The sequence below is a fragment of the Crocodylus porosus genome, unplaced genomic scaffold, assembly GCF_001723895.1.
Source record: "Crocodylus porosus isolate Cpor-Errol unplaced genomic scaffold, CroPor_comp1, whole genome shotgun sequence".
NCBI classification, from domain to species: Eukaryota; Metazoa; Chordata; order Crocodylia; family Crocodylidae; genus Crocodylus; species Crocodylus porosus.
In genome coordinates, this window is record NW_017728938.1 from 1,772,568 (window position 1) to 1,785,654 (window position 13,087).

At 48.5% G+C, this 13,087-nt stretch overlaps 1 protein-coding gene across 6 annotated transcripts in view; it reads right to left on the reverse strand.

The window, feature by feature from the left end:
• Window positions 1–13,067, reverse strand: part of LOC109318288 (6-phosphofructo-2-kinase/fructose-2,6-bisphosphatase 4) — a 74,312-nt gene extending 61,245 nt beyond the window's left edge. For 3 of the 6 annotated variants that reach the window (XR_002103220.1, XR_002103221.1, XM_019547438.1), the window contains exon 1: window positions 12,906–13,062. Coding sequence is in view for 4 of the 6 variants with exons in the window: in XM_019547438.1 (XP_019402983.1) it covers window positions 12,906–13,008 (103 nt within the window). In the remaining 2 variants the exon portion in view is untranslated. Of the gene's footprint in view, window positions 1–12,905 lie in introns of all 6 variants that reach the window. The other 3 variants (XM_019547437.1, XM_019547436.1, XM_019547439.1) reach the window with 2 other exon arrangements.
• Window positions 13,068–13,087: the final 20 nt, after the last annotated feature.

Sequence of the window (13,087 nt, forward strand, 5' to 3'; positions counted from 1 at the left end):
CAAGCAGTGGTTGGAGCCATCCCCCCCCCATGAGCTGCACCTCCATCCCACACCCTGCCCCGCTGGGCAGCCCCTGCCCTACCCCCTCCTTCACTGTGGGGGAGGGTTGATCTTCCCCCCTCCCCTCCTACCACAACAGATTTACCAACTGGAGGCAGCTCTCCATGCTACATTGAAAATGGGATAGGCATTGGACAATATGCCTCCTTTAAAAAAAATCAGCTATCAGTATTGGCCCCAAAAATCTCTATCAGTGAACCCCTACTAGCAAATTAAAGGTTCTGCACGTGTAATACACAGCTTGACTTTTAAATAGCCAGGAAAAGCACTGGCACGCAAACCGTACAAAATATGGTAAGCAACTGACTGCGGAGAAATACTTACAATGCTGCCTCAGGTCAACATGTCCTGTAAACTATAAGGGTTTCTGTTTTCTGAACAAAAGTTAGCACTGATAGGTCAAGTATTGTTAACATACATGACTTCAAAAAAATCTTACTCTAGTCTTACATCTGTCTAGGTCCAAATAAGCAATGCAAATTCAGCTTCTTTTCAAAGTAACCCATAGAACACTTAGAGACTTATGATAGTACTTTATATAAACACCACCTCTCCTCCTGCTGAACCAGCAGAAAACTAATCTTTGTTGTTACTTTATTTGTAACAAGTCATTGTTTAGAAATTTGCAACATTATTACTTCACTAAAATGCATTTACAGGCAGTCCTCAGACTTACAACAATCGGTTCCTGAAAACAGCATCTTAAGTCAAAACATTGCAACTTGGGACCAATTTTCTCATAAGAAACAATGTTATAAATGGGGGATTGGTTCCTGAACCAAGGCCCGATACCCTATTTTCACTAAAAATGCCCCAGAATTTTGTACTCGATCAATTATATGACTAATATAGCTACATTAATGCATTTATATTGTAAATAGTAATCATATTCATTTGGAAGGACTTCGAGGTGATTTTGCTGGACTTTTTGAGAGGCTCTTGGTTGGTGTAACAGGAGGCCTTCTCAGGGCCGATCTACCAACACCCCACCCACCTGTTCTGAGTCAACCACCTGTCTTCTTTCCTGCCATGCCTTGATGGTAATTAATTATGCTTCTTGCATCCATAGATGCTTCTCAAGCAAATCCTGGGATGTCATTCTCCCACCGTACTCGGCCTTGGTGAGGTCGCAGCTGGAGTACTGCATCCAGTTTTGGGGTCCACAATTCAAAGAGGATGTGGAGAAGCTTGAGAGAGTCCAAAGAAGAGCCACGTGCATGATCAGAGGTCAGGAAAACAGACCTTATGATGACAGCCTGAGAGCCATGGGGCTCTTTAGCCTGGAAAAGCGCAGGCTCAGGGATGATCTGATGGCCACCTACAGGTTTATCAGGGATGACCACCAGATCTGGGGGAACGTTTGTTCACCAGAGCGCCCCAAGGGATGCTGAGGTCAAACAGTCAGAAACTACTGCGAGACCGTTTCAGGCTGGACATAAGGAAGAATTTCTTTACTGTCCAAGCCCCCAAGGTCTGGAACAGCCTGCCATCGGAGGTGGTTCAAGCACCTACATCGAACACCTTTCAAGAGTAAATTGGATGTTTATCTTGCTGGGATCCTATGACCCCAGCTGTCTTCCTGCCCTTCGAGCAGGGAACTGGACTCTATGATCTTCTGAGGTCCCTTCCAGCCCTAATGTCTATGAAATCTATTAAAACGAATTAGTTTGTTAATTAGGCAGGAGGCCTAATCTATGAAAACTAATTAGTATGCTAATTAGGCAAGAGGCTGCCCATTTCTCACCCTGATGCCAGGGGACGCTATCTGCGGCTCTGTTCCTCCCCTGCACCATAGCCTAAGCCTCACAGATGGCATCCACTAGTTGTTAACATCACCGGCCCCACACTAGGCCCCAGAATCCTCCAGTTCAGACCCCAACTGGATCCCTTCACTCAGGCAGCCTACTTCACCTTCCTTTGTAGCTGCCTAGCTCCCTGATCTGTTCCTCCTTATGGGTGTGGTCCCCCTGGGACCTTTGGCTACACTGGCCCTGGCCTCACCTCCAGGCCAGTCAGAACCCCAGGCTCCCAGCTTGGGTGTCCATTACAGTGGGGCCCTGGCCCTTTGACCCTTCTGGTCCTGGCCCCAGCATTGACCAGTTGAGGGATTCTAAGACTGGCTTCTGAGTCTATAGCCCTCTCTCTCTCAGGTCCACCTCCCTGACCCTTCTATGGGGTAACCCACCAGGTTGTGGGAGCTAGGGTTATTAAGAAGCCCCGGGGGCCCACCTTTCACCAGGGTGGTAACTGGCCTGGCATTTCCTGGGGACTCCTACGCCATTGAGAACCCTACCAGGCCACCCACTCCCAGCAGAGTGCAGTTTTAGGTCATGCCCAGGGCCAGGAGCCTCCGAGCCATCCCCTACAGCTCCTGCTATTACCTCCAGGATGTTCTAAACAGCCTTGCAGCCAGGCAATGTTACTGCCTGGCCTGTCAGCAGCAAAATGCTGTTTATATGGGTGGCCAGAGATCTAAAATGGCCACCGCAATCAAGCACCTGCTGGCTGCTTGGCTGGGCCCTTAAAGCAGCAGGCACAAGCAGTGTCCTGCCACAGTTGGACTTTTTCAACGGTTCTTTGCTGGAGTCTTCTCAGGAATCTTGGCTGCAGGTTCTTCTGGAGTCTTGTCTGCTTTCTTAAAGTGTCCAAGGAACTTGTTCACTGGTGTGGCATCGCATCGGATCAAGCATTGTAAGGTCGAAACTGATGTCATAAAGTTGAAACAGGGTGTCAATTTATAAACGTTGTAAGTGCAAAATGTTGTAACCTGAAACATTGTAAATTGAGAACTGCCTGTATTTCACATTAGAGCCAAAAGTATATGTTGTGGCACTGTTTCAAAGCTAAGCTAGAATACTGAACAGTCTGTCCTTACTGAAAGGAATTTAATACCCCTCCAGTGGACAAGAACTTGTGAAACTAGAGAAGAGGGTTGTTTTTTCCACAAGGTTATATATTGTGTAACAATTGCCTACTGCCACATCCCACCCCAGCCAGACACTGAAAATGAATTAATGATGTTTTCAGTTAAGTTAACAGACTTTGTCTTAGGTGCCATATGTCCAGCTTGTTCCAAAGCTGAAGTTTATGAATCTCCTGCTGCCTGCTTTAGACTTTGGGTCAGGTTTTAGACTTTGACATTAAAAATGTATTTAGACAGGCAGGTACTGTTCATTTACTTCATCCCCATACTCCCAAAAGAGACAGGGTAGAATGTGTAGAACTAATCTCTTTTAAGAATCACTACTCTACAGCTATTCTGCCTGGTTTATGCCTTTTCCCCACTTAAATCCCTTCACTGATTTCCTATGTGACACTAAATAAATGAAATACTACACACACACACACGCGCGCGCCCTAAAGAGCTCTCATAATAAGCTGTCAATACATCTTATTCTTTTTTCAAAAAAAATTACATGTTTAAAGTGCTATGTGAATACCCAATACAAGAGTTCTGCTTTTCTAAATTCTAATTTTTAAGAAAAAGTAACATATTGGATCAGTTTTATTAAAAAGTAGTCCTGGAAAAATTCAATTTAAAGAAACTTGACTTCTATTTTTTACCTTTGTTCTACAACCTAAACAATCAAATTTTCCAAAAATACTCAAAAGTACAGCTGTAATATATTCTACTGTTTCCAGTTAATGCTCAATCTTAAGTCATCTCCAAGATGCACAGAACTTATCAGAAGGCTTTCAAAACAGACCACGAAAAAAGGTTTGTTTGTTTGTTTGTTTGGGAGGACTACATCAATAAACAACTAACTACTGCCTACAGTGTAGTGTTAGCCCTCTACTTTAGCCAAAGTGTCATTTAAATGCATTTCAAAAACAGTTTAGTGAATCCAACATTTTAGAAGCCCTCTTTTTTTTAACACCAAGTTAACTCATTTGGTCCTTTGTCTAACCTAAACCTCAACAGATTTTTACTCCTCTTTCAATACCCTCAACTTAAAAACTATGGCCACTGACAGATGTGAGGGAGCAGGGGGGCTGGGAAGGAATGTGCTTTACCGAAAGCAGTAGCAGGTTAGTTTGACTCAGCTCTATATAGACTGGGCACTTCAGCAGGCCTTTCTGGCACTTATCTAAAGCTGATTCAATCAGCTATTAGATAAAAGTGCCCAAAAAGCCCCACTAAAGCAACTGATCTCTACAGATGTTGAGAAAGCCAGGTGCAGCTAACACGCTGCCTCTTCTGGGCCTGTGTTGGGCTCAGCATGGGAGTGCACCAAGTTTAAAATAAAGCATCATTTTAGTTTTTTTCCCCCATGCCTGCAAGCAGCCAACAACAATAGTGTCTCTATCAAATTCTACTGAGTTATAAGACCTAGTGTCTTCCACCCCACTGGGCACATCCACATGAGCGCGCCTATGTCTCTCTCACCCTGGTGTTGAAGCATGCTGCTTGCCCAGGCAGCATGCCAGCTGCAGGGAACTGGACCCAGGCTCCGGCCTGTAAGAAGGGGGCAGGGGGGACTAGATGAAGGGGGAGGGACCATGGGAGGACCCCGCCAGCCCCACCTGCTCCCCCAGTCCCTGATTGCTGCCCAGCCCCATCCCCTGCCCACTCCCCGCAAACACCCCACCCCCGATCACTGCCTCACCCAGCCCCAGCATCCTGGCAATTAAAAAAATAAAAAAAAGAAGGAAAAAAAAGACCCACATTCACCAGAAGTAGCAACTGCCATTGAGGTTACTGGGCCTCCTGGTAGGCCCCTCCCCGACACAGCACAGGGCCCAGGTGACAGCCGCAGCAGCCCCACCTGCCCAACAGCATGCGAAACTGCGCAGTGCCCTGCCGACCCCGGCCGCACCCACACAATGGGGCAGTGGTAGTATGGACCCCCATGCTGCATGGGAGGGGGCAGGGGGGAGGCTCTGCCACATGGCCCCAGTGACCCTGAAGGCAGCTCTACTGTAGGTGAATGTGGGGCTTTTTTCTTTCTTTATTTTTTAAAGTGCCGGAAGGCTGGGGCCAGGTAAGGCAGCCATTCGGGGGTCTGGGGGAGTGCGTGGGGCAAGCGGGACCTGCAGGGGGGGTGGTAGCCCCTGTGGGGGCCATGTGGCTCCTGTTGGGGGGGCTGTAACTCCTGTCTGTGAGCTGTGCGGGGGGGCTGCAGCTTGTGGGGAGCAGGGAACCCACCCCTTCTGAGCAGCCCCCCCAAAGTCCCTTCACAATCTACCCACCCCCTTCTGCAAACCCCACATCCCTCTAGCACATACCCTGCATGCCCAGCTGCCAGACAGGAAGAGACCTGCTGGCAGGAACTGTCACTGCAGGGGCTGTCCCCACATCCTGGTTAGTGAAGGGGTCATGGGGAGTTTTAACTGCTCTATGGTAAGAAAACAAAAGGCAAACAGCAAAACATATATGTATTTAGAATTCATTTTATTACGATGATCAATAAAACACTGCCCAACTGATCACTGTCTCTCATTCTCCCTCTCTCTATATAGTGGTCATATGTTTTAATTGTGGAGGAACATGGATTTTGGGGTATTTTACAGATTGACTTTGGGATTTTTTTAAATCAGGGATTTTTCAGTTTTCCAACAGCGAACACCAGAATTCCTGCTAGGGAGGCCAGTGGCAGGACCCAGGCAGAGAAGCCTGCTCAAAGCTGGTGCCTTGGACCCAGCTGGAGGTGGCTGAACTCCTGGCCAACTGGGGCCAGGAGGACATACTCTGACAGTACGAAGCAGGCCTGGGCAGCTATCACCCGGAAGTTGTTCCCACACTGGGAACAACTTCCGGGTGATAGCTGCCCAGATGGCCAGGCAGGGGCACACATAGCAGTAGTGCCACACAAAGGCCCACTGGCAGCTGGCTCAGAGGAACAGATGCCTCTACTAGTTGTGCAGTTCCCTTCTGGATCTGACAGGTGAGCAGCAGGTCATAGCCAGACAACAGCCCCACCACTACCAGACTGCTACAGCAGGTAAAGGGTGCAGGGAACTATCAGGGCTGCTTCAGCAGTCCAGCTGGCACAATGGATAGTGTTCCCAGGTACCAGTTGGCTGAACCCCAGAAGCTCCTGTCTATTTATAACATTTAAATACTATGGGTCCTAAGGCCCACCCAGCTAACTGGTAGCCCCTATTGTATGGCAGCTAAGGGGTGAATGCTACAACAAAATACTTGAGACAAAGGCAACCAAATAGGATAGGAATGACATTAGGGTCAAAGGGTCAAAACGTGAAAATGAGTGTGCCTGAAAGGGACACTAAGCAGAACCCCCCCAGGCTGCACCTGCCAGTCCTCAAAGGCATCCAAGGAGCCAGTGGACACCACCCACTGGTGCTCTGCCTGGAAACATGCACGCACAAGAGAGAAGAAAGCAGCCCTGCAGTCTCTGGGCATGTTCCCAGCCACAGTCTCTTTTCTGGTCAAGTACAGGGCCCACCTGGCCAGGGTCAGGAGGAGGTTGACCATGAGGTCCCAGGACTTGGTAGGGCCGCAGATGGGGTGACCAAAAACAAAAAGGTGTGGGGTGAAATTCAACCAGAACCTCAGAAGGAGGTTCTGGAGGTAAAGATGGAGGGACCCCAGAAACTCCTGAGAGTGAGTAGCCCTGAGCTACTTGCCAGGACAGCTTTTAGTACTTATGGGGCCAGGACAGTTGCTGGCCTTGGGCTCTAGCTCCCCCCGGCTGCAGATCTAGCAGGAGCCAGGCAGGGTTATTTTGTCCCAAGTGGCACAATTTGCCTCACACCAAAGTGCATGTCTGGGCATGTGCACTAAGGCAAAACACCCTGGCTCAAATTTGCACCACTTCTATTTGAGCTTAAAGTCCTCTATCTTTTGTGTCTTGTCCTTGTTTATCTGTTGTTTTGGGAGTTGATAATAGTTTGTGCACCCACTAAGATTACTCAAGGCAATGCACAAACTATTATCAACTCCCAAAACAACAGAATGTCTAGTCAATACAGGTGTGTCTTCTGAAAAGGAAAGCCACATTTGAAAACTTACAAAACAGATAAACAAGGACAAGACACAAAAGATAGAGGACTTTAAGCTTAAAAGGGTCATTATTAAAATCAAATTCTTACATCTACTACTTTAGATCAGTGCTCTTTCCTGCCAAAGGCAGGAGGTTAGACTCAATGATCTGCTAAGGTCCCTTCTGACCCAAACATCTATGAATCCAACTGAGACTGCTGATAGACATGCATTTGAAATGCTATGAATCCTGAAGCATTTCAAATCTGGTGCCATGAAGATGTGCAGTCATACCCCAATTCTGCTCCCAGAGAGCTTCAAAACTGACCACAAAGACATGAAGCAGCCCTGAGAGATTGGAGAAGAAAAATCCCCAGAAGCCTCTCAGCCTCTAGGGCATTTTTACACATGCATGTAAAGCACCCAGCACTGCAATGCATGCAGTTGTACAAGCGGCAAAATACACATCAGCACACAGAAAATGGTGGCAGTCCACTTTTGAACTAAAGCACATCGAAGGTGGTTTAGTTCGGAAGTGCACCGCTGCCATTTCCTCTATGCCGACACATACTTCATAACTTATACAAGTGCAAGCAATGCAACACAGCACATTTCACATTAGCTCGCGTGTGGAGATGCGCCAGATCTCAGATGCCAGATCTCCAGCACAGTGCAGCATGAAGAGTATGTCCCTAGTCTCTACAGCGGGGGTGGGCAAAGTCTGGGCCATGGGCTGGATCCAGCCGACAGTGGGCTCCATTTCCCAACCGCCTGCATGGTTGGGGCCACTTTCCATGGCCACAGCTGCATTGTGACAGTGCAAGACTTGGGTTGCCATGGAGACCAGCCCCAACCACCCTGGCAGGGCGTCCAGCAGGACAGTTTGCTGCTCCAGAGCCACTGGGATCTTGTAGCAGGGGCAGCTTGGTCCCAAGCTGCAATTTGCAGCCTGCATGCTCTGGGCAGAGGTATGAAGGCAGCAGATAGCCCTGGCTCCTGACCAGGCTGTCATCACTGCAAGGAGTCTTGCACTATCACAATACAGCTGTGGCTGGGGTCTCCATGGAGACCAGCCCCAGTCATGTGGACAGGGGCTGCTGGGAAATGGAGTCCGGCTGCCAGCTGGACCCACCATTTTGCCTACCCCTGCTTTAGAGCAACGGCAGGCAAAGTCCAGTCCATGGGGCAGATCCAGCTGGCAGTGGATTCCATTTCCCTGCAGCCCCTGCCTGCGTGGCTGTGGCCAGTTTCCATGAAGACCCCAGCACCAGCCATGCTGTGACAGCACAGGGCCAGGGTTTCCATGGAGACTGGCCCCAGCAGCGCTGGCAGGCAGCAGCAATGCCAGCCTCTTCCTGGTATGGGGGGTGGAGCAGGGGCTGTGCTGTGGGTAGGAGCAGGGCAGGCAGCTGTGGTGGCACTGTTGGGTGGGGTGGCTACAGAGGACTACAGGGAATTTTGGTGTAGCTATACTCCCACCCCCACAGCACCACCCCTACTGGCAGGGCACTCAACAGGGCACAAAGCTACTCCAGAGCTAGGCTAGGATCTTATAGCAATGACAGCATGGTCCAAAGTCAGGGGAGAGCTGCAATCTGCAGCCTGCATGCCCTAGGCAGGGACATGCAGGCAGTAGATTGCAGCTTTGCCCCAGCTCCAAACCATGCTGTCACCACTGCAAGGAGATGGGGCAGAGCTGCAATCCACTGCCAGCACATCCCTGCCTGCGCATCCCCATCACTGCCACAAGATCTCAGACCAGCTCTGGAACAGTGCTTCAAAAGGAAGAACTTCAAAAATGTTCCTTCTACACACCCCCACCCCAAGTCATTTTTGAAGCATTTGGGGCATTCCTGAAGCACTTCTTTGGTCATGCACCCTCACTATTTACAACAATTTAAACAGCACATCTGTCCACGGTTTGTATTTTACCAGTTTCCTGTAACCATTAATCTTGTTTTATTTTTTCATTTTTATCAGTTTAAACAATAATAGCCTACTTATGCTATAAGTGCAGTACTGATAATTATCATCAGATTGTGATACCTCTCATATGAATGAGATGTGCTAATGCTAAAGTTGGGAGATACTGCCAATACTGGGCACAGATAGAAGTACAGCTCCCTGCTGTAACTCAGAATGCTTAGCAGGAATCATTTTGAGTTATAACGTTCCCCAAACCAAACAGAAGTTCACTGTTGGATCCAAGGGGGAGAGGAATTTAGTTACTGGCTGCCAGCCTGCAGCCGGTTTCCCATAGCAACAGCTCCTCCTCCCTCCCAGCCCATGCTGCTTTCAGAATGGGAGAGGGGGAAGGGAGCAGAGGGAGCTCATTCTAGGAGTTCCCCAACCAGTGCTAGAGGCTGGGGAGGGTGAATTGGAGCCCCCCAACTTTGGGAGGCCTCCAATATACCTGCCCCACCCTCTGATGCCAGGTGAAAAAACCCCCAAGCCAAACTTCCTCCATTCCCTTTTCCCTCTCCCATTCTGAAAATAGCAACAGACTGGGAGGCAGGTGTAGACGCAAGTTACAGTTATGAAACATCTTCATCCAAACAGACTATGTTTTGCAACATCTTCATCTAAACCCTCAATGCTGGTCTATACTGTAAAACAGATTTCGCACCTGTTTAGACGAAGACAACACAGCCAGTGCTGCTGCCTAGACTGCTGGCATATGTTTAAATTGCATAGCTATTAGTTATTAACTGATTATAAGGGGTGCACTAAGGATTTTTTGGACCAATACCAATGACCAATCATTAACAAGCCATATTGGCCATACCGATTTGATTGCTGATATGCAGCCCAGCAGTTTGGAGAGCAGCATCTGGCTGGTAAATCTGGTGTGGGGGCAGGAAGGGGCAGGATGAGGGCAGATCAAGGCCGCTGCAGCGAGGGAGGAAGCAGGTCTGGGGTAGGTGCTGCCCAGCCAGGGCAGAGCATGGGACAGAGCTGTGCGGCTCATCTAGGGAGCAGGGGGATCCCACCACTATGTGCACCCCAAGGGGGAGCAATGGGGGGAATGCCCCCTGGGTCTGTGCGTGAGTGGGCTGCCACTCCAGGCTGGGGCCAGGTCTGCACTCAGGGCAGGCAGGAGCAGCGCTAGGGTGGGGACTAGGAGGTGAGCCATAGCCACCCCAGAATTCGCAGTAGTCCCCCTCCCAGCACCACTGCTGCCCACCTCAAGCACTACCCCAGCTCTGCCTCCCCACCAGGAAGAGCCCATAGCAACAGCCTGCCCACAGTCTGCGAAGAGATCCCAGGGGCACATGCCCCCCATGGCTCCCCTGGGGCGTGCGTAGTGGCAGGATCCACCCCCCAACCCATGCCGCCCAGATGGGCCTCTCGCAGCTCTGTCCCACACCCCACCTTGACTGAGCAGTGCCTACCCCAGCTCCACTCCCCCCCTCACTGCAGGGGCCTTGATCTGTCCCCCCGACACCCCTTCCCCCCCCAACAGTCTTACCAGCTGGACACCGTTTCTAAGCTGCCAGGCTAACCACTTGCATGGTACAGCTTTGCACATGCACGCAGCAATTAACAGTGACATTAATCGGCCACATCAGTCAAAAAAACATGAATGCCAATAATGTACATTTTCCTTTTATCGGTGCCAATACAATATGGACTAATGTATCGGTGCACCTCTACTGATCATTAACCATGCTGTGGAGAGTCAAAACACATTAAGATCCAGCTATGTTACTTCCATTATATAATTTTGAAAAGGGCCTAAAATTCTTTTTAGCAGTTAGTTTCTCCTTGTTCGATACTCCACTAAAAGTTTATTTCATTTTGATATTTACATACATCTTTAGAATTTAGAAATTGCTGTTTTAAGTAAGACTACTATCTGCAACATTTTTAACTGACAGACTCAACAAACAGAAAAAAAAATTAAAAATCCAGCCAAGGTAGAAACATGCATAGAGCATAAATAGCACTTATCTCTACAATAACGAATTTTCTAAGACTGTTTCTCTATATCAAAAGATCCTTCAAACTATTACAAAAATGTTATCAATAAATAGGACAAAACACCTCTAAGCTGTCTAAGAGTCTAAATTGGAACACATTTTTCACCAGTCGAAACTACTTATTTTTGTTGAGAACAATCCTGTAGGTATCCGGTTCATAGATTACTAATATATAATTCTATTACTTTCTCCATGAAATACTAACTTCTTTGAGCTTTTTCATTTTCCTGAAAGAGACATTGTCTAAAAGCTACCCATAAGTTATTCTCTTTTGAAAGCACATGCAATCCTCAGCCAAACCATAAAAGGTTTTTGCAGTAAGATTTAGATCTTAGTACTTTACTTCCCCCCTATATTCTATTGTTCATTTATCATTTTAATAAAATTAATTTAATACAAAAAAGTACGTTACATAGCCTAGCCAATATAAGTAAGTGTTTAACAACTGACTTAAAACATGGTGTAGCCAACTGCCTAGTAATTTAGTTGGCTAGATCTCAGAACAAACACTATTACACTATATGACAGATAGTATAATTAAACATTTCACTTTTAAACTCAGCCATTTTTAACAAAACCTCAATTATAGCCTTGCAAAAAGAGCTATAACTTATGTTAAGTGATTGTGTGATTCATGGTATTACATGTAATTTTACATTTAGCAATTTGTGGTATGAAAATACATTGAAGAAACTAAACTGAGAGGAACTATAATGAAATAAACAAAAAGGATGCTGCAGTCCAGCCAAAAGAGAGAAGCTTAACCTTAAAGGAAGACCTTTCCACTGCTTTTGTTGTTTACAGCAAACAATCCCCACTGTTCACTATTAAGTGTATTAGTAAACAAACTAACACAGAGACCCATCTGAATAATATGCTTCTGTCCAGACAATACATCTTATTTGATATTTTTGGAAGTAGGCACAAGAGCTCTCACTCTCTCACCCTCTCTGTCCTCCACCCCCCTTCCTTAAAAAAACAAAAAACAAAAAAAACCCCAGGAACCATTTGGGTATGGTGTTTATTATTAAAGCTATTGCAGAATATGGCATTAATACATCTTCCCTGCGTAGATGGAACCAAACAAAAAAAAACTTGTCAAGTTATCAGAGCACACCACAACTATGTGAAGTCCAAGTTTACAGCAGTTTTAGAAGCAGCTGGCCCCATCTATAGGAGACCCATGAGTGACAGAGGTTACCATGTCGCAACCAGGCCTCACAACATATTTGTGTCCAACCTATAAAAAATTAGTCTAACAAATTCCAAGGCCAAAAAGTACTCTTAGAAAAAGTAAAAATGTCCCCCATCTCTCTGAATTGCTTTCAAGTGTAACTATTAATTCTGTAAGCCCCCCTGCAGTGGCAGAGCACAAAGAGGAAAGCACAAAGGGCAGACAGCTAAGATAATGCTGACAGTATCTATTCAATCTCTACATTTCCAGCCTAAGCTGCACAACTTGGCCCCAGAGAGAGACCTTGTGGATGAACCACTTTATCCATCCTGAGGAGACGGGTGATAGATTCGGAGCCTTGTTTCCACAGCTGCAAGCAGCCCAAAAATGGTTTTCTACCTGAAACGGTGCCCCCCCCTCCCCCGCCAACACTGTACCTGCTCCATACCCCGCCGCAGCTCGGCCTCCGCGGGCCGGCGCCTTGCCCGGCACAGCCGCCGCACCACAGCACTCACCCGGCCGCTGGTGCTCCATGTCCCCTCCTCGACTCAGCCGGCCCCGCGCTTTCCTGCAAAGCCCCCGGCACTTCTTCCCGCAACCCCCCAGTGAGTGCCTCGCCCCAGGCACTGCCCCCGCCCCGACCGCATTGTCTCCGGGCACCTCGGAGCCCTCCGCGGCCCCGGCCCCGCCGTTACGCCGGAGCGGGTGGACCAGCGCTCCCGGCTGCCCCCGCACTCGGCCCGCTCACCGCCGCGCTGCGCGCTGTGCCCGGCCGGCAGCCCGTTGTCGCAGGGCACCCAGATCTTCTGCAGCGGGTTCTGGGTCAGCTCCCGGGCCGGCGACGCCGCCATGCCGGCCGGCTGCGGCTCCTACTGCAGCGGCGGCTGCGGGAAACGCCGGTCGCCGGCGCTGCGGCCGGGACTGGGGCCG